This window comes from Melozone crissalis, unplaced genomic scaffold (assembly GCF_028551555.1).
Source record: "Melozone crissalis strain CALT ecotype California unplaced genomic scaffold, PUWL_Pcris_2 ptg000061l_1, whole genome shotgun sequence".
Lineage (NCBI taxonomy): Eukaryota > Metazoa > Chordata > Aves > Passeriformes > Passerellidae > Melozone > Melozone crissalis.
Window position 1 is genome coordinate 9,443,387 of NW_026535839.1, and position 21,342 is coordinate 9,464,728.

A 21,342-nucleotide genomic window follows, 5' to 3' on the forward strand; every position below is an offset into this window, starting at 1 on the left:
TGCAGCACTTCCATGGGCATTGAAATACAGTAACTTAAATAATTTTACATTGGTAGCTATCAATAGCTTAATGTTGAAAACAGAAGAATTATTAATACACCTCTATAAAATTATTGAGATATTTTTTGTATATAAGTTTTTACTTCAAGTCCGGTGTCAGTTTCGATCTGTAGCTCTGGCAGGATCTCAGAGTATATTTAAAGCTTTTGTTTGGAGCACACTGGCCTTGGATCTGGGCTCATTACACAGCTGCAGCAAAAAACCGTATTTTGGAAAACTTCAGGCATGTCTGCAACCATATACAAATCTTCAAATTCAATATAATAATTTTGGTTTTGGAAAAATAATTTCCAATTTTAATGTCAGAATATTCAGCATTGCAGACCAACATTTGGTCTGAAGTGCTGCCAACAAACTTGCTTCAGAAACACACCAGATCTGAGGGGCCCAACATTCACTTAAAGTAAACAAGAGCCAAAAGTCTACTGAACATAAACCAAACAACATCTGAGATAATCTTCCTTGCTCTTCCCCTCCCACGCCATTCATAAATAGAAATTAAAACTACTCCTTTTACTGAAGAAAAGCAAAGCTTACAATCTACCTAAGTCTACTTTTGTTGCCAACTCAGCCAATGACTTTTTAAAATCTGTCTCACGTAGGGCCCACTCTTCCCCACTGTTTTTAAAATTAGAATACTGACTTATTAAAAGCTTCAACAAATTCAGCCACCTTATCCAGGTTAAGCTTACCTTTAGTCCTATTAGCCATAATCCAATCCAAGCACTGGATTCTACACATCACAAGCATTTGTTCATTTCACAATGAACACTTCTTTCACTGCTACTTTAAGCATTAAGTTGAACATTGAGATGCTCTGTCTGTAATCACTGGATGCACTTAGAAAGAATTTCCCTGCAAATCATGATCAGTATTGTGAGGTTTTATATCTAGCAGCAACAAAAAAAAAGAAGAAAAACAAAAACAAAACAAACAAAAAAAGTTACAGAAATATACATTTTGAACAACAAAGAACTCTTTATTTTACAAAATGTATTTCACCTTTTCAGTATTGCCTTTGTAAATGTACTTCATGCTGCAACTACTTACAGTAAAAACACGATTTGCAGCAAATTAAAGGTGCTCAACCAGTTCCAACAGTTTGATTTTTTTTTAAGGTACAATATTATGTAGTTGCACATTTGATTCTCAGATGTGGTCCTTTATTTGCTTTAGTTCGTTGAAATCACAGTGAGAACTTCTCATCAACTGCCTCAGGCCACAGATTTAATGAAGATATTACAAGCACAATCATTCTTTACTGCAAAATCTTTCCTTAAAGAAGTAAGCCAAAGGCTAGTGTTTCATTTATTCACTTGCTGCTGTATATGAAGGAGGAATTCATAGTATGATAAGGCTGATTCTGTTCTGTCTTCAATCATATTTTGCAGAAAACTTGATTTCAATGGACTCTCATCCCTTAAAAACAAAAATATAAGTGTTTGAGTGGAATTAACATTTGCCATGGGCTACCGTGCATGAATAAAGTTACAGGTCAGGTGACCAGTCATTTCAAAAGCTTAAGGACATATGAAAAGACGATCTCAAATAGCATTTAGTAGTGATTAATCCTAATAAGTGCTCTTACCAGCATTTACTTCATTTATCTGACATTAAAAAAGACTAAGTGTCATAGAGGAATCCTTAGGTAGGCTTTTCAAATTCTAATTGGAGACAACTCATAAGTCATATCTGTAGTCAAATCTGTCAGGCACAGCACACACTATTGTTAAGAATTCCATTAAGAAAGTTCAGTATATGATATCCAAGTATGTATGGTTAACAGGTTGCTGAAGGAGCAAAAAAGACTGTTAAAAACCACTTACTTTATTATATATAGTATAGGAAAGAAAGGTCTCTGTTCTCTCAGCCAAGAAATGAAAGTTCGTGTTCTGATGGATTCTGCTGTTTCAAGTTCTGGGAGATGTGTCTAAAAGCCAAAGGGTTTCATTAATACAAATTTTTCAGAAAAACAGTAAAAGGAACACTTCAACTAGCCCAATGCATTAGGTACAAAGAAAACCCAGACAGATATGTTTTGTGATGTATAGTTTCAGTCTTGTCTTCTTTGAAATAGTCAAGAGCTCTAAACTCCTGTGAGCAATTAGCTGTCAGAATGGTGATGAGTGAGCTGTGATTGATTCCTGTTCTGTTGCAGAAATGAAAGGATTTCCCACTAACCCACTGTGCTCACTGTTTGCAAGTGTTCTTAGTCTGCTCCCACAGGTCTGAGAAACTCAATCACTGTCAGCCTCTTCCTACTGTGTCCTCATGAGGACGAACTCCAAGAGGTAACAGCAATTCCTTCTTTCCTTGGATCTGGATCTATACCACTAGAGGGCTAATAGCTGAGTAGTGTATTCTAATTCTCATGCAAATGATATTCTGGCAGCACTGGATGTAGGCCTGATGTGCAGAGCAAGCACATACCATATTCTGTGGTATTGAGCCATAATTCGGAACTCCAAGGACTTGGCTGATAAAACCCTGCCCACAGTTCTTCCCAATCCACATAAACATCACCTGAAAGACACCATCAATAACAACATTAATCCAACCCAAAACACACCTCAGCAGTCCTGAGCATATTTTGGGTTCTCAGAAAGAACACACCAAGTAAACTTGGATATTTTTTTTAATCCCCCCCCCACACACACAACTTACAGAGCCAGCATCCATAAGATAAGCACCATCCCTACTCAACTTCTCCACTGACAGCTGGAGAAGGGGTGGCTGAGGTATAGTTCTGTCATTTATGTTAAGAGCTCCCTAAAAGAAGGATGAAAAACAGTGGTTCACATCTTGATGCAAAAAACAAGAACAGAATGCTAAATAAGAGGGGGATCTACTACACTGAATACTGGAGCTGGACCATTTTTCTCAGTTCAGCTCATGCTGTACTTAAAATGATGATTTCCTCCATTAATTAGTAATTTACTAATAAATCTTAATTTCTTTTTCAAGAGGGTGAATGTCATCAAATGTATCTTAGTTAATTAGTTCTGGAACTGGAATATCTGATTTGCTATGTACCAAAGATGTGATTCCCAAAATTGTTCAGGGTTTTACATAAACATTCCCTGTTCTCAAAACTGCTTGATATTTTAAAATAAAGGAAGCTACAAAGGGACAAAAACCACATTATGATGTCTTTATGTATATGTGATTTTATAGCACAAGATAATGACACAAGGCAAAGGTGAAATAAGTTAGGAAAAAACTTTCCCCACCCATAGCAAAGCACAGCTTCTCTCCAGAATTCATCAATTCACTTCTAAATAACAAATGCACAAATGCAACAAGTAGGAGAATATTAAACATTACATTTTAGCTGTGCAGCTTTAGATGGAAAACTTGGGAGATTTCTAACACATTTACTTTCACATCACACAGATCTTTGGGATCAGATTACGTAGCAAGGCCAAGACTCACCTCATCTGTGAGAGTATCGACTCTGTACAGACTGGGATGTGTCATGAGCATGAGGTAAACAAGGGGCTGGTTCTTCACCTGACACATGGTAAAGATGCGCTCATCCAAACGTGTGTTTGTCCCAGTTTGAAATGCTTTCTGCAAACAATCAGGCCTTTAGTTTAACCATTAAAGCAAAGCAAGGTAAGTTGCAGATAAAACACATTGCCTGCTACTTATTTCTAACTTAAGGTTTAAAGATGTACCCTAAGTCTTTTCTCATTGTATTTTACTTCTTCATAGTTCTCCTCAGTGTTTCACATTGAAATCATACAAGTCTCTCTCCCACTTCTGGATTTTAGAAGTAACCTCAACCTGGCACCATCAGTCCTCTCTTACAGCTGAGATGAAAACGCCCTGAAATACTAACACACACCTCAAAAATGCTACTTGATGAAATTTAAAAGCATAAATACTTGAGCAGTTTACAATTGGCTTCAGTGTACAGAATCTTAGGTCTGTATTAACAAGATAGTCCTGGCTTGTTGGGATCAAAGAAAAAGTTATAAATCAAAGTAGAGCTCACTCCTCCCACCTGACTGGATCAAATGCTCATCAAGCCTTTCACATGAAAAAGCTCAATATGAACATGCTGTTTAATTCCTAACCAAGATGTATGAATCCAAAACTTCTTTTTGAACCAAGAAATCAGTTTGTCCAACAGTTAAATGACTTCTAATATCAGTTCAGGGAAATTTAATTAAAAAATTCTTACATTGGGCAAATACTGTGAAATGCTCTAAACCTGTTGCAAGAACAGTCAGCCAAATGCCCTGTCTGCCACACCCAGCTTTCTTCTAATCCACACTGAACTGGTATGTGGATCTACATTTCCAGAGACACACAAAACTGAGATTCCTGAGAAAACACTATCAGTACCCTGATACATTCTGTTCACTACTCAGTGTCTTTATTATTTTGCCCTTCCATTGCTTAAAACATTTATACTTTTGGTTTTACGCACACTTCTAAATTCCTGCTTTTGAATTAAATCATTCTCCATCAAAGAATCGTCCTTTTACTTCAGGCTGACCTGCCAAACAATCATGCTCTTGCCTGGCTTCCTTTGCCCTCTTACCTGTTTCAAGAGTGCCAGTATGTACAGAGGGAAGAGGCGCAGGGAGAAGGGAGCAGTGAGGCCGGGCTGCTGGATGCTCAGCACGGAGGAGCGATAAGCGGCCAAGGAATCGATCACGGCATTGACCAGGGCATCGCGCGCGTCGCTCAGTGTGGCGGAGACGGAGCGGTCCACAGCTGAAACAGGGCAAGGCTCAGATCAGAGGGTTCCTCCCTTGGCAGGATGCAATCACATACATTAAGTCCTCTCACTTTATCATATATGCCAATGCAGCTTAAGCTTTTACTGCATTCTAGGGGAAGTGCTTCAGAAAAAAGCTGAGGGGCCACGATGATGCACCAGACAAAGCCTAAGCCCAGGCGATTACACACAGCTCTACTGATCCTTCACCTAAGCCAAGCATTAAAACCAAAACTCTCTTAGGATGAGGGAGAATCTTTTCTTCTAATCCAGAGGATTATTGCTCAGACCTTTAAGGATACAATCCACACATATCCAAACAAGCTCTTAGCACACTCACCCATATTGGCTAAGAGCCCTGTGATGGCCTGCACATCTGCCCCCAGGTACACTTCACTCAGGGTTGTGACAACAGGTAAGCACATCGTGTGCACACGAATTCGCCTTTCACCTGCAAGGAAAGACAACTGTAACCCCCACAGTTGTTTTATGAAGCAACACTACAAATGCCACTGTTGGCTCAATCTAACCTTACCTTTGCTGGAGGTGTACAGGAGAGCTGACTGAAAAGAAACCACTTGCATATCAGTAAGACTCTCTTCCACTGACATCTGCACAGCGTATCCTGCATCTGGGTTTACGTTGGGCAATGACAACAAGTCTGTAGATCGTACAAAGAAGTTCCCGTGGAAAGTATGAATGGAAAGACCTACAAGATAATAATGGATCAGTTTGGGTTTATAGCTGTGAAGTACAAGCACCATATACAGAGCTCTGCATCAATTACTGTACTGGAATGCTCCCTCTCAATGAAACATATTATCTTCAGAAAAGATAAATGCTACAAACTAACAACTCATCCAAAGAATCCACAAAGCCTAGCAGAAAGTGGGAATTAGCAAGGGAAATCACTGCAGAGTAGTAGAAAGTATCTAGATTATAAAAACAGTCCCTTGTTGAAATCGTTCAGGAAAATTTCCAGTTTTGACCATTATAAACTGGAACTTGGATGCCAGAAAAGACACTGCAAATACAGTATTAAAAAAAAATTGTCTTATCTCTGGTACTGAATTTTACTTTTCTAATCTTTGCCTTTTAATCATTTGAGGTTAAAAAATAGCTAGAATACCAATGAAAACATTCCCAAAGAGCAGCAAACACCCACTTCCCTCTTCTCCACCCCACAAAAATCTAAGAAATTGAATTCAGACCTTTGGTGCATCTTATCCTCATGACAGCCTCAAAGCCAATTTTCCTAGTTAAATATCGCTTCAGTTCCTTTTGCAATTTCTCCACCTGGACAGGGTTGTGTTTATGATGGTAAGATTGGTAGTAGTAGACACTACCTGCAGAATACCTTGATATACAACCTGAAACAAAACCAGTATACATTGGAGAGTGGAAACAGCTGCTGCTGCAGTCTTTAAAGTATTAAATTGTTCACACCTGCAAATCACTCAAATGCAGAGTTACAGACCTGCCTACAGAGACAGATGTAGCTACAACTGTATATTCTAATATGTGATAAATTTCAGGTGTGAAATAATTTACCATTGACCTGAAATTGCTATCACTTGAAAGTCTGGTTAAATAGAAAAAAATAATTAAAATGCTAATAAAACTTGTTCTAAAGGCAATGACACTGAAGGTTAAAAAGGCATAAAAAAGGAAGAAACTATTTCCACTACTTCACTTCCACTACTATCAGTAGCACAAGGGTCCTGACTCACTAAGGGAGGACAAGAAAATAAGTAGTTTAAATCAGGACTTAAAGATGACATTCTATTCACTGTTACTGCTCAGCAAGGACAAGTTTGTATCTTGACACACTAGATTAATTCAAATCAGGTACATCTACTAAATATTAATGTAGATTCTATGCATTTGCTCAAAATACAAGAGTTACATGTCCCAAAAGAGCTTTGTATGACTTACCTAGAGAAGCCAAGTCAGAATATTGCCCACTAAGAAGAAATAAATCCACTGCAACCTGTTGTCCTGAGCAGTCCAAGGCCAACTTCTTGTAGAAATCAGTCGATGGTGTCAGATGTATATCCTGTTAAAACAGTGGAGTATTACAAAACACAAAGGAAATTCAAATTGATTCATACATTTATTGCCTGCTTTCAGGGACACAATCAATTCTCCATCATTGATTAAAAGTATTTTGTTTTAAAAAATCAAATCAGGTAATTAATTTGTGTTTATATTGCTTGGTTTTTCTTTTGCTTTTTTTCTGCTACTTTAAAAGGAGCAATACAAGCACAAAATTAACCCAGAAGAGGAAATCCCCGAACCACCTATGTGCACAGAACAACCTTTTTGCTTTCCTAACCTTTGCTGTTGCTCTTTGGTTTGGCTCCTCTCGTGACTTCAGTGCTCCCATTCCCAGAGATGGGAGCTGTGTCTGGAAGACAGTGATTCTACCTCCAGTGGGGGACATCAGCTTAAAGGCAGCCTGTAATGCAGGTCCCAGAGCACTCTGAGTTTCCAGGGACTTGGTAAACATCTGTGGCAATGTCTTCAGCAGATCTTGAATTAGCTGCAAGTGAGAAAACTCTATTAGGCCTATGAGTCTTCAAGGTTTTCTATTTTATAGTCAAATATTGGCTGTTGGGTCGATATATATATATATATATATATATCTTGTACAAACACTTGAACACAACCAAGTATTAACACTTCTAATATTCAAGTAGGAAAGACAAAGTCCTAGAAAAATTGAAGTACTATCTTGTTTCAGGTTGGCAAGAACTACAGTGACATAGATAAGAGACCTCTTTTTTTTTGCCTCAAACCTGGCATTTGAACAGCTGGTGTTAATGAGCATTAATTAATCAAAAAATCACCAAACATATCCCCAGTTATGAATATGTCACTAGTTATGTAAGAAAGTCCTTGCTTCTTACCTCTTTATTTTCATTCAAATTTACTAATAAGTTTTCTGGCATTGGTATAAATACATCTGAAAGGGAAAAAAAGAGAGTTATCTTTTAAAAACACACCAAGCTTTCCCTGACTTTATTTGCCAACCATCATGCTTATAGGAAAAAAATACACACTATCAGTGTATTAACCCATGTAAACATAATTATGTGGATTTTTTCTCATAAGCATTCCTGTGGCTAGAATCCCATGCTGGAGCAGCAATCAACAGGGCTGAAGGATAATCAAAATTATTAAATAAAATCACATAGCAAATATTTCCAATGTTCATTCTACCCTGCCCAATAATATCCAGTGAAAGGTGATTTGAAACAAAAGGCAGAAGGACTAGCACTAAGCACTAGCCACAAGAAAATCTATACAGAAAGGTATCTAGCATCAGTGTTTGGGATTTCAAGAGGAATCTAGAGATTTGTACAAATTAAACTAGAAGGTAGGAAAGCTGTCTTCATGTTTGAAGTCATGAGCAGCCACAGCATTGCTCAGACATGAGGGAGATGTCTTCATAAACAAACTCACACATATGGTACTTCCAAAGGCATTACTAGAGAGACTAACGGTGTGATCCAGAAACTCCCACCAGATATTTATTTTTAAAGGCTGTCATAACCAGAAGTCACTAATAGGTACTGATCAGAAAAATTATTTTTGCATACCTTCAATATCTGAAACTATAAGCATCTGAGGCTGAGAGAGACCTTCCTGAAGACTGTAGAAATGGATTGTGCTGTCAAATGTTATGAAGCCTATTTTTGTTCTAGTGTTCCCAGGAAGCCTGAAAATGAGACATATGGTGTTCAACAAGATGAAATTTCATTTCTGCAGGCTTTTCCTTTTTTTTTTAACATCCACTGCATCTCTCAGTGGTTGTTACCAAGCAGTTAGTTTAACAGCTAGACTGCAAGAGCTTCACTAAGTCATTTTGGAAAGAACAAAAACCACAGCAAAAAAGGAGCTCATGGTAGAGTCACCTAGAAGGCAGGTGAAAACCTTTTCAGAGGGCAATCAGAAGTGGAAGAAAAAGAATAAATAAACTGTAAAATCCCAATTAGTGTTATATAAGTTCAAACAGCATGCATTTTATGAGAAGATTATTAGATGCATGACTCTTTTCAGCAAATACTTATCTAAATTTGAGCTTTTAAAAAGTACAGTTCAAAAGATAAACATGATGCTTACATTCTTTTGGGGATTTATGAAACATATAGGTAAGAGTCAGAATGAAAATCAAGCCTCAAAATTACCTTTTATACTGGTATAGCTGTGATGGGAAAAAGGCTACAGCTTTATGGCACAGTTTAACACAACACTGGCCATTGTTTGCCCACACTAGAAAACTGTCTTCCACACAGAAGGGACTGGCATGTTGGTGTCTACCACAGATTTTTTAAGATGAATGAAAATTGGAGATTTAAAGAATAAAGTACTTACGAGTCCAGATTGTCTAAGAGGGTCTGGCAGACTGTGTTCAAGTATCCTGTCTCGACTGCATTGTGGGACACATCAAACACAAAGAGGTACACGGGGGGCTGGGGTGGGCGCAGCTGAGCAAAGAAAAGATCACCTTTAATTCTCAAACAGCATTTGTTACATTGGCTTCATTCATTTTATTCCAAGTTTAAACTGCTAAAACAGCACACAGATGACAGCTAAAACTTCTGGATGAATTTGCCTCTTATTTGGTAATATCAGAATTCTAGTTTTCTTCCAAAGCTACTACATATTCCAGATACAGAATACCTACATATTCCAGATACAGAATACCTACATATTCCAGATACAGAGCAACTTTAACATCATAAATGTTTAAAAGTGAACTCTCTGAGGTCATCCCCATGAGTTCTCAGATACACTCCTTAAGGCAACAGCTACTGAACTGGAAAGCATCCTCTCAAACAAAGCTTTCTCTGACATTCCTCTGAAAATAAAACAAAGGAAGAGAAGAAGTAAAAGTAAATAAAGCCTTACCATGTATTCAGATGGAGCCATAAACTCAATAGTAGCATTCTGGACTTCGGGTCTTTTATGAGGTTCTCCATAAACTCTTGTGACAGGATTATACAGGAATTCTTCAGGAACTATGCAGGTAAGTTTATATATTAGTATTTCACACTAGTATTGGCTGTGCTGCATTTTAAAACAAATATATCAACTCTCTTGTGGCTGTTGGGCAACAATGGAAAACTACACCAGGCAGTGGAGTTTTTACACTTGTGCAAGGTACTGTGAGGGACTACTTAGGCTCATCATGTTTCTTTAGGGACACCACTGGCACTGAGAAACATTTCTCATGACTCCCAGCATGACTGACAACAATCCCCCTACTGATGTGGCCAGTCTCAAAGGCAAAGGCTAATTGCACCACTTAAGGTGCTGCAAGGTTAATTGGGAAAGGTTAATTGCAGCCCTTTCAAGCACATCTAAAACTTACCATCATTGACTCTATAGCACAAATTGCATTTCCACCTCCTCTGGTCCAGGAAACTGACAAAGGGGTTGATGTACGTCCGGCAGGAACGGCATCTCACAATAATACTGGAAGTGACCACTGGCAATTGCTGGAAGAGAAAATCTTCCTGTTTTACAGCATCCTCACCCTGCAGCTGCTCATCTGTGGTAACACCACCACCCACACTGAGCTGCCTAGTGAGGCAAAGCATCCTTGTTGAAAGAAGGAGTACTTCTGCATCCTCACAGCACCACTGCAATTCCTTAATAAAACAGGTAGGAACTGAGCTCTAACATATTTGACTGTGTGGATTCCCTTTCCAAGCCTCTAAATTCTTGAATTTTACACTGATGGTTTAAGATCAAGTCCTGCACCCAATACAAATCAAAAAGCAGGGGGAAAAAAAGCCCACATCTTTGAAAAATCAATTAAAGTGAGAAAAAACCCAATGTTTAAGTAAGACACTGCTAAATTCAAAGTCTTCTGGCTATTTCATGACATTCAAATCCCTTCAACTTTGTCAAGTCTTGAGTTTAGAATGAGCACTAGGTCTGAAATTAATAACTACAACTGATACATGACAACCTGGAATTTAGGTTATCTTCTATCACAGTCCAAATTCTGTACTGCCCTTAAGCTTATGGGTTTTTTATTAAGAAGTGAGACCTGAAGGTTTAAATATGGTAGGGAAAAACAATTGAGAAAAATTACAGCAATCTGTATGGAATAAGGAAATGTCAGTTACTATGGCAATTCCTCTGGGCCAAGATACCTGCCCTTGATTTATAATTCATTGTCCATTGTCTGGACTCTGGTAAAGGCATAGTTGATATTTCAGCAGTAAAGTTTTGAACATTTCTCATACCGATAAGTCTTTGAAAGGATGAAGCAGGAGCCCCAAAGGAAGTTTGGCTTTATTCAATAAGGCCTGAGTTTGAGGAATGTTAGTCAGGGTACAGCGGAACAACCTACATGGATGACAAAGGGTTATTTTCAGAGGCTTTCAAATAAATTATGATTTCAGTAGTACAGTATATTTTTCTAGAGCTGCTAATGGTGAATTTCTGTTTCCAGATGAAAGATCTCTATCTCTGTCAAATCATTTTGTTTCTGAGCTTGACCCACAGTACATACTTTGAGTTCTTATTTTATACAAATGATCTTTACACAGAACTCAGTGTCATTTTAGTCACTCAAGTCAAAGTTAAGCCTAACAATATTTAAAGTTGCACCAAATCTTTATATACTAAATGCTATTTTGGAATAAATCAGAACCAGCAATGTTTAAAAGGTGGTTTTTAAAACATAGTAACTATAAACAATCCCACAATCATTTTCTGAGTGTTGAGTACTCAGCAGCTTCTACAAGGTGCAGATGTATGTGGCAGATTTGCAAATCAAGTCCAGCTTGTTTGCATGAACAACGTCACAAAGGCGCTGTTATTTCCTTTACCAGAAAAATATTTGCAAAGCAGAAGTCCCTGGCTATTCACAGTTTGATTGGTCTCCTCAGAGAGAATAATTGGTTAACCAGGTTAACCAACTGCAGTCTCTTGTTTGAAATTTCATTTACTCCACTGTTTTAAATGGTTACTTTTCAATACAGAGGTCACCCATGTTTCTTCAGGCACAATCTTTTTGGGGTACCTCACCTGACTGAATTAACTGCTATTTTGTATCTTCTCATCCATACTCACTGCCAGGCATAAACTTTTATACTGTACCTATCTATAGCTGCCTTGTTAACTATTTTTTCCTCATACTTTCTACAAAGATGATTTTTCCCCCTTCGAAGTTAAACCCACTTATTGCCTTTATTGTAACAGTGAAGCCCATTTTCAATATTTTCTACTCATAAAATTAAGAAAATATTTTGTGAAATTATGTTTATAAGCAGGAATTTACATTTCTATCTATTTTGATGTATTATAGCAAATGCATAATCTTACTCAGGATTGCAGTTGAGCTTCTGGATGTCTTCATGCAAGTTGGGGACAGGAGCCTTCAAAAGGGTGGTAGGAAGAATATTTCTTTCTTGAAGAAGATTCACAGGTCTTAACCCTTCCTGCTGTAGACTCAGGCCAGCCATTGATGCAGTCAAGTGATTAGTGCCCAGGGCAGGCTAGAGACAAATCAAATTTCACAGATTAGCACCAAGTACTTGGATGAAACCCATAATCTGTTTAAAACCACATCTATATCCCTTCCAGTTTGTTTTGCTCATGTACTAACTGCCATTGTATCGATATATTTAGAAATGCTGGCTGTCACATGAACTTGACTTATGTATGTAACATAACAGAGGAAAAAAGCATAAATTGCCTATCAAGCTCTTGTAATACAGAGCTGAGCTGGTGAAAGTGTTGGTCAGTTCGCTTTGAAAGTTCAGGGAAAGAAAAACCAAACACTTCAGCTAACAATACCAAAGCCACTGAAGAGCAACATGCCAAAAGCAGCTGAAAGTTTCAAAAGAAACATCCTGAACAGATCTGAGGGTGGAACACTTCACAAAGAGCTGGCACACAGCTTTTCCAAAGTGGTACCAAGGCACAGGCAAAAGCATTAATTCTGGCTATGCCTGCCCTCTTGAACAATTGGTGCCCAAACAGGGAACAAAAGAAGCAGCATCCTAGGGATGCACAACACCTACCAACCATCACTTTTCTTTACCCACACATCCCCACCAGAGGCAGTGCTGAGACAGAAACCAGACAACCTTTACCTGCTGGAAATGTTTTGATCCATCTGGATATTGCAAAGCAGCTGCATTCATTCCTGGGGCTCCAGGTGGAGAAGCATGTTGGTAGCCTGGAGGTAAGGCAGGGTAAGAATACCCAACACTTCTATTCATCTTCAGATTTGGGGCTGCAGGAGAATGGTGTGGAGTTGCTGGAAGCAGAGTAGACAGACACTTAATTGCTGGAGAAGTGTATTTTACTTGAGGCATTAGTACAACAGGAAAGCTGCCTGTTTAGTTTCTAAGTGTGAAAAATAAAGCTGCTGTCAACTTTGCAAAGGGCTCTCACCTACTTTACTATCACAGGCTAACTCATGCTAATTGTCAATGCTTCAAATTTCACATTTAGCTCCAAGACAGGCATTGAACCAAGTACATATGTTTGTACACAAATGCTTAAACTTCTATCTTTCCCAGACTCTTAAAAGTTCCATAATAACAACCAGCATTTTTACTCCCAAAGCCTTACCCATGAGGCCACCACCTTCAATTGCATCATAGCTGTTTTGCACTACAGACCCATCACTGGCAGCAGATCTGGCATCACCTTTAAAGACAAACAACCACAGAAAAAATTTGCACAAGTTATGAAGAAGTTTTAATGAGGTAACTGCAAAAAATATCCTACTTGCTGATGAATATTAAGATAAGCATAGTTTGAATCTACTTTGGTTTTGACCCAGGATGAAACTGAATTAAATATACTTGGTCCTCTTTCTCACACACACATCCCTTGCAGATGTGACCTCAACAAAGGACATTCATAAAACATCACAATCTTTTTTTCTTTTTTAAGGAAAACCAAAGTCCTTACACTTCTGGTTGAAAAATCTTTTATGACTCCTTCCAATTAGGGATTTGCCATAGCCTCCAAGCCAACATGCAAAGGGTCAGGGGATGCTCCCTCCTCGGCAGAGGAAGTTTCTGTAGGTTAGCTGTAGTTTTCCAAGTAACCTGTATCTTAGGGTTCCTTAGTAACCTTCAGCTTAACCTTGAAGAACATTTTCCCCTGATAATTCACAGAAACTCCAAATTGCCTACACTTACACATTTAGTTCACTACTGCTCACCAAACAGCAACAGCTCTGACACAGTCACATACCAGCCAAGATAGAATTTCTATCTAAGACAGGAAAAACCTTGAGACTCAGAGAGTGCTCCCAAAGGACAGTTTTTGGTAAGCCAACTATGTCTAAATATACTAACACAACTATATATTGCTAAGGACAAGTAGGTACTCTATTTTTATTACCATTTTTATTAAAGTCTCCAAAGATGACCCAAAAAAAGGAACTTACATTACACACTGAATGTTCCTAGCAGCAATCAACCTGCTTCATAGACTAAACATTTTTATCTCGCCAGGGCTCTGGAAATGTTTTTTTTTCACGATGAAGAAAATATTTTCTAAGCAAAAGCTGTTTCTAATGCATTTAATACATTCCAAACAAAGTTAAATCTGAATATACTATTCTTGTGCTCACAGAGCTACCACACATGAGAAACTGTCAATCTGAACATGCAAGGAACCAACAGCTTTGATAGAATTGTGTTTGTAAAAATAAAACTGCCAGCTCACACATGGCCCCATCCAGCATGGGCAGTAAATGCCAAACAACTGGAGTCTGTCTGATACAGAGCCCTGGGGAGTTCCTAAACAATGGCAGATTTGTGCAGGGCCCACAGGAGACACTAAGTCAGGTGTCTGTCCTCAACAGCTGACACTTCACAGCCTCTAGTAACTTCCTTCAGCAAGCTAACAAATGCAAGATGTGTGTTTCAGTGATTTTACACAGAGAAGAATAAGGTACAGCCACACTGATAGCAAGGAATTGCAAGGTCCACATTTTATCTCCCTGTAGAATGAACAATACAGGGAGTCATACATGGATTTCTGTCCTGACAGAAGTCAGGGACACAGAGAAATGAGATCCTATCACTTTACAACACACAAAAGGAAAAAAGCAATGCCAACTACAGCAGACATGCCCATGTAAAACAGCACTTGGAAATCTATTTTCAATTGTTAATTTCTTAAATTTTATAATGTCTGCTTACAAGAATTTTTCTTCTTTCCAGGTCCTTACCTACTCTTTTTAGATTAAATTATTAGATGTAATAGTATCAATTTTACAATTTGAGTTTCTAATAGAACAACGTGCTTGACTTTAAAGGTTGCATATTACAGCAAGTTCCAGTTTGAATTCAACATAAAGAGCAAATTTTTTCTTACCTTCTTGGTTTACAGTAGATTGTAGCATAGACTGTGCACCAGGTGGTCTTGCTACTGCTGCTGGTGGCCTAGGGGGACCACCAACAGGTGGAGGTCCTAAAGGTGGCCTTGGAGGGTGGAGGGGAGTTAAAGGCTGAGTCACTGGTGGAGGTGCAGATCCTATAAAGAGATTAACTTTTAGGAGGAGTTTAACCCAGCTTAAAAAAATCACAAAAGTTTTGTTATAAAAATGCACAGATTGAATTTTAAATATTCTTGTTACTCAGAGGATGAATGGCATGAGATACATAAATCCTAACATGTGGGTAGAAGGTCTCAGCTTCATTTCTTATTCTGGGTTCCTGCAATTACTGATCTCTTTCAGTTTTTTGTTGCTCTTGTTGGCAAGAACTTCAAGATGTACAAAAAAATATCCCAATTCTATAACTAAGTCTGGAATGATCAACAAAAAAGTTTTAATTAAAAGTGATCATTGTTATACAAAAAACATACCAGGGAAATAGCTCAGGAGGATTGAATGGATATTCAAAAATTCAAAAGTTACTTATTCCAAACACTTCCTCTCATTTCATATGCCACTTTCCAAAATTTCTCTGCATTTTCCTCACTAATTCCAAACTACTAACTACTAACTGCTTACTCCAATTAAGTGCCAGAAACAGTTTAATAAATTCTGCAAGCTTAAGACATTTTGAACAGCATAAGAAAATTAGGCAGACATTAAAAAAAACAAAACCTACTATCAATAAAAATCTCTAATGAGGCTAAAAGTGCTTAACAAGAAAAATTATTTGCTTTTACATGAAAATATTTCTGTACATAAGTCCTGTTTGCATGCTTAGTGAGAAAAAACTAACATATAACAGTTTGGCAAAGAGAAACTAGAGTATTAACTGTGTTTCCATAACAATCACAAGTTGCACAATAGAGCTATTTTGTATTAGAAAAGCTTTTACCATTGCATATACCAGCAGTAAAGCAGTAGGAGCAATGTCTCCTACTTTTAGAGGACGTTCTGAAGACTGACAATTATCATTAAATGTGAAAATTACAAGTTTGGGGGAAGGAAGCTTTCCACTGAACTGACCTCTATTTCAACAGCACAGAATGCTTTTCAGTTTCCAGGCTGTGCTCCAGTTATTTGCATCAACCTGACAGGCTCTTCAGAAAATTACCTGAATCAAGTGGTTACTGACCATGCTCACTGAACAGAGCTCGTTTTCAGTGGTGAAGTCCTGGACTGGAACATACTAATGCTTCATGGGTTACCCCAGGAAATGGTGTAGATCACAGAAACAGCATCACCCACACACAGCATCCCTAAGCAATGGGACACCACTCAGGAGTTACCACCCACCCACTCTGGGCACAGAACTTTAATTTCTAACCCAAAGAAAGCACCCAGGTATTCCTGATGAGTGTATCTGCTTTAGCAATCTTCCGCAAGCAAAATGTCACTGCAGAGTCAGTTCTATACGCATTATTTTAAAAGTTCATTGAAAAGCATTCATTGGTAGAATATCACAAAGTTCTGATTACCTGGCTTCATGTAGCTGTTCTGCAGTGGAGGAGCCCCTGGAGAAGCAGCATATTGATAACTCCCTGCAGGGTTTGTGCTCCCTGGCAATGATGATGGAGGCTGAGCTCCTGTCCCAGGCACAGGAGCCACATGGCTTGTTTGAGCCCCAGGGAGCTGGCTCCCAGGGCTCTGGCTGAACTGCCAGCTTGAAAGCACCGCTGGGCTGGCTCCAGGAGGAAAGCTCCCAGCACATGATACAGCAGCTGAGTTCTGTAATGCAGGTGGCAGCACTTGTGGAACAGGACCTGGCTGTTGTACTGGTGACCCAGAGAAAGCTGCCACTGGTGGTCTATTGAGAGTCTGGCCAGGTCCTTGGAAGTTGTTTAATTGAGAAACATTCTGAGAGCCACTATAGCTGTACTGTCCAGAAGACTGATGTGGAGGAACCTTTGCTGGCATCTGATGGGAGTAGGATCCTGGAACTGCAGGGCTGTATCCCTGGCCTTCTGGGGAATGCATCAGCTGATTCTGAACAGGGCCTGGAACGAAAAAAAAACTACACTCTTTAGGAAGTCAGTGTTGTATATCACATCTGAAAATAAAAGATGTTCTTGTGAATGTCTTTCCTTAGGATTTTATTAGCCTCCAAGCCATTTTTAATTTAAACCATTAGGTGTGACAGAAGTACTACTGCAAGGAACATGAATTGAGCAGTATTTTGCTATTGACAGTTACATCTTTGTTTTGTTTTATAGTAACCTTGAAACCACTAAGCATTCCAGTACCATCAAGATTGAAACTCAGACAGGATCCCATCCAGTCCTCAGAAACCCCCAAAAGCAAGCTGCCCACAGAGGAGCACAGTCCCACAGCACAGGCAGCAGCACGCAGCAGCAGAGCCAAAGTGGAAGATCCATTACATAAGAACTCCATTTCACACCATGGCTGACAGCAGCCCACACGTCAGCTTACCACAGTGACACTGCCAGCCAAGTGCCAGCATAGGTCACCACGCTGCTTCTCAAGTGACTGAGTCAATCTATGAAAGTTTCTGCAGTTAATTTTAGTATGAGAACTATTAGTACACACAGGGCTCGTGTGAGTGGCCAGCTGGTCACCAACACAGAAGGAAGGGTAAGTTCATCATAAAATAATTCATCAGTCGGGAAAAAAAATACTTGACAGGTTGATGATGCTCTTTATGCATATGTTGGTTGGTATACATGAAGTAAGTTTTACTCATTTGAAGAAAAAAAAATGAAAAAAAAGGTTAACTCTCCAAAGAGTAAACAACACATCAGATTTCTGCTTTACAGAGGAACAGGCTGACAGAATCCCATGGGATTTCCAGTGCAATAAGAGCTCCATCAAGAAAGGCACTACTACAGATTGTTCATATCATTGCCACAAAATGGACATGCTGAAGAGAGACTATCAATTTTCAAGTGAAATCCTTCTGAGCAGAACACACAAGATGCTGCAGGCCACAGCCAGCTGTGACTCCTTCACAACTACCAAAACACTTTCCAGTGTTGTGTGATTCAGTTCAGCCAGTCACATTGTGGCTCTCATCCCCTAAAAACACAGCTCAGATACTGGAGACATTCCACACACACAGTTACACATTAAAAAAAAAGATGGCTGGTTATTAGAATGTAATGGTTACATTCTGGAAGGTGAGCAAGTTCACATTTCCAAGTTAAAGTAACTCACACATTTCTGACAACAAATTAAGCTAAATGCAGAATACATTGAAAATCTTAGTTAGGACAAACACTGCATTAAACATTGTAGAAAACCTTAGGCTCTGGGTCACACACAGCTGTTAATTCACTGAATATTGCACAGGTCCATAGAACTACTACAGTGCCAGTGATCTCATCCTCACTGCCTCTTCTTTGTACATAAAAGCTACACACCATATTATTCTCCAACCATTAATTTCAACCTGTAATTTATCATTCAGTTAGGAAATCCAGTTATACCCTACTGTCCCTACAATGCTCCTCATAGATATTTGCAATTAATAATTCTCTAAAATCAAGGGTGTTTAAAGAAAAAGCTCACCAAGATGAAAATGCTGAGTTATGAGTAACCTTCAAAAACTACCCTGCAGTCTATCAGATGGGTTTCCAACAATTGATTTACAAACCCTATTGGCAATTACACTTGCTAACTAAAAATTATGAATTCTTATCAAACCTTCTGATTTCATCCACACAAACACTGATATAACATCAGTATAAACTGTAGGAAAAATACAGAACAAATACAAATTGATTTATTAACTTGATTTTTCACCTTAGGGCATGACTCTATCCCAGGCAGAAATCAGAGTATTTGGATTGCTCTCTTATGCACTGTTTTCTTTGCTTGAGGATAAAACAGTGGAAGTGAGGTGATATCAAAAACTGACCTACTTGATATTTTCTATGGCACTTTATGCAAAAACATAAATGTTCCAACTTCAATTTTATTTTTAAAGTCAGAAGCACAATGAAAAGTCTTGACATCCTCATGTAATAGTTTATGTTTCCAAGACAAGTCTGCACTAAGGGCCAAAAAAAGCTATAGAAATAGCCCTAAGGGACAAAATCCCTTTACAAAGAGTTTTATAGTGCACAAAAACTTTTCAGGACTTGCTGCTTGGTTGCAGCCAGATCCTCATCTTGACCTGACTTCTTCACTGAGACCCATCAAGGAGTATCTAGGCTGTCCAGCTTTCCCCAAATGCTGCTGGTTTTCTGTGAAGCCAGAAACAAACAAGGAATTCTGTGTGGACTGAAGAGCTACTTCACCTGCACAGCAGCAAAACAGTCAACACTTGGAGACCACAGAAATGAATTCGTGATAGAAGAAAGGCCACCTATTTAACAGCAAAACTCTCCTCTGCAATAACACAAGGCCATTTAATGTTTCTGAGAGATCAGGGATAGCACCAGAATATGTATGAAGGTCACTTGATGGCTTTATGAAATGCTCAAAGTACTGATGTGGACAGCCAGGATCCAAGTTGTGTTTTCTGCCACACAGAATTTCACTGTCCCCTACTCCAAGCCAGTTACTCAGCACATCACTTTTGCCGGCCACAAGGTCTCCAAGCTCCAGGGAGATGCAAAGATAAACACTCTGATAAGTTACATCCCAACAGATGTTGTGGAATCAGTCACCACCAGTGTCCACCTGAGTCTGACCCACTGGATTCCAAACCCAACAGCTCCTAAAGCAGCTCATGACATCAAAGCCCTATGCTAAGGTACCACATGAGACAAGCAAAACATTCTAAAAGAATTATTTCTCCTTCTTGCTTGCGCTTCAGATCTATCAACTGGAAAGCAAATTAGACACCTGCAATTAAATGAGTACAGAATACTGGTCCTATTAAAAGACAAACAGAGATGAAGGAGAAGAAGGTTGTTGCTAAGCAACCCAAAACTCTGTGCTAAACAATTTCCCGGGCAGCACACGGTGCTGCTGTGACAATTTACTGCCTTGGTGGCCATGCAAGCTCAGGGAGTTACCTGCAAACACTTCAGCAAGCAACAAGTTGCAAAGCAGGGCTGACAGCTGGAGAACAATTTATCATCCTGCTGACAGTCTGCTTTCCTCACAGACCACTGTAAGCACCACCACAGCACTCAGTACCCCCAAAACTGTTTTATAAAGCTCTGGTGTCAGTATAAAGGGCAAGGATCACAGCATCCTCTCAACATACACTTTAAACAATGTTATGAGCAGTCCGTGCTTGAACAACTTGATTTTTTTCAAAGGCCAGCAACCCAAGCCTTATCTCTAACACACCGTAACAACTGTCTAATTTGCATAACTCTACATTTCAGTTCTTTATTTTTCATACACCTGACAGCTGAACAGCCTGAAATTCCTCTTTCTCGGCTGCCTCTCCATAACTTCCATTATGTGCTTAATCTGACACTAGGGAAATGAGCAAACATAAAGCCATGCCAGTCTGTAAATCATCCCACTCAGTTACTCCATTAGCTAACATTCCCTTTGTACAGCCTCTGCTCAGACCATAAGCTCTCCAGGACACAGCCTCTCTCTCCACATTATATTCATTCTCTTCCCACTCCCTTGACCGTAGAAGCAGCTACACAGTTAATTGCAAATTGTCGTTTTGCTGATGACTTTGAAGAAAAGCAATAAACACACTGTGCAGGAGGAGGGGGAAGAAAAATCAAAAGATCTCATTATAACTGAACTGCTTATGATGCAGCACAGCTACCGAAACACACAAGTGTATAATTAAGGCAGCAAGTGCAGAGGATGTGTATGTGAAATCAGGAGACACTTCCATCAGCACAGATTTGCACACATGCCACGAAAACAGACACAGAGACGAGGCTGGCCCTGAATTTTTTATTCCTATATTAAAACACCGGCTAGTAAGCTCAGTTTCACCTTCAGCATCTCGTTGTAAAGAAATACATTTGGAGGGGAAGAAAGTAATGAAGACTTTCCCAGCTGGCAGCACACAGGAGCAGATAATGTCGGCTTTACGGGAATGACAAGATAAGAAAGCCCCGCAGCGCCGCGGGCTGAGCTCAGCGATAACCACAGTGCCACATGTACAGCCCCGTTCCAAAGGGTCAAACCTCGGCTGTGTCACCCGTGTCACCGACAGGGACCCACCGGGGCCAGCCCGTGCAGC

General features: G+C 39.2%; 1 protein-coding gene across 1 annotated transcript in view; it reads right to left on the reverse strand.

The window, feature by feature from the left end:
* SEC24A (SEC24 homolog A, COPII coat complex component) overlaps positions 1–21,342 on the reverse strand; it is a 23,383-nt gene continuing 2,041 nt past the window's right edge. The window contains 22 exon segments of the mRNA XM_054288266.1: positions 1–1,479; positions 1,887–1,990; positions 2,491–2,583; positions 2,725–2,829; positions 3,493–3,630; positions 4,610–4,785; positions 5,130–5,240; positions 5,325–5,498; positions 6,001–6,159; positions 6,725–6,845; positions 7,125–7,331; positions 7,699–7,754; positions 8,392–8,510; positions 9,167–9,279; positions 9,704–9,813; positions 10,167–10,293; positions 11,050–11,152; positions 12,134–12,306; positions 12,907–13,073; positions 13,391–13,468; positions 15,155–15,313; positions 16,694–17,212. Coding sequence (XP_054144241.1) covers positions 1,365–1,479; positions 1,887–1,990; positions 2,491–2,583; positions 2,725–2,829; positions 3,493–3,630; positions 4,610–4,785; positions 5,130–5,240; positions 5,325–5,498; positions 6,001–6,159; positions 6,725–6,845; positions 7,125–7,331; positions 7,699–7,754; positions 8,392–8,510; positions 9,167–9,279; positions 9,704–9,813; positions 10,167–10,293; positions 11,050–11,152; positions 12,134–12,306; positions 12,907–13,073; positions 13,391–13,468; positions 15,155–15,313; positions 16,694–17,212 — 3,227 coding nt within the window. The 3' untranslated portion in view covers positions 1–1,364.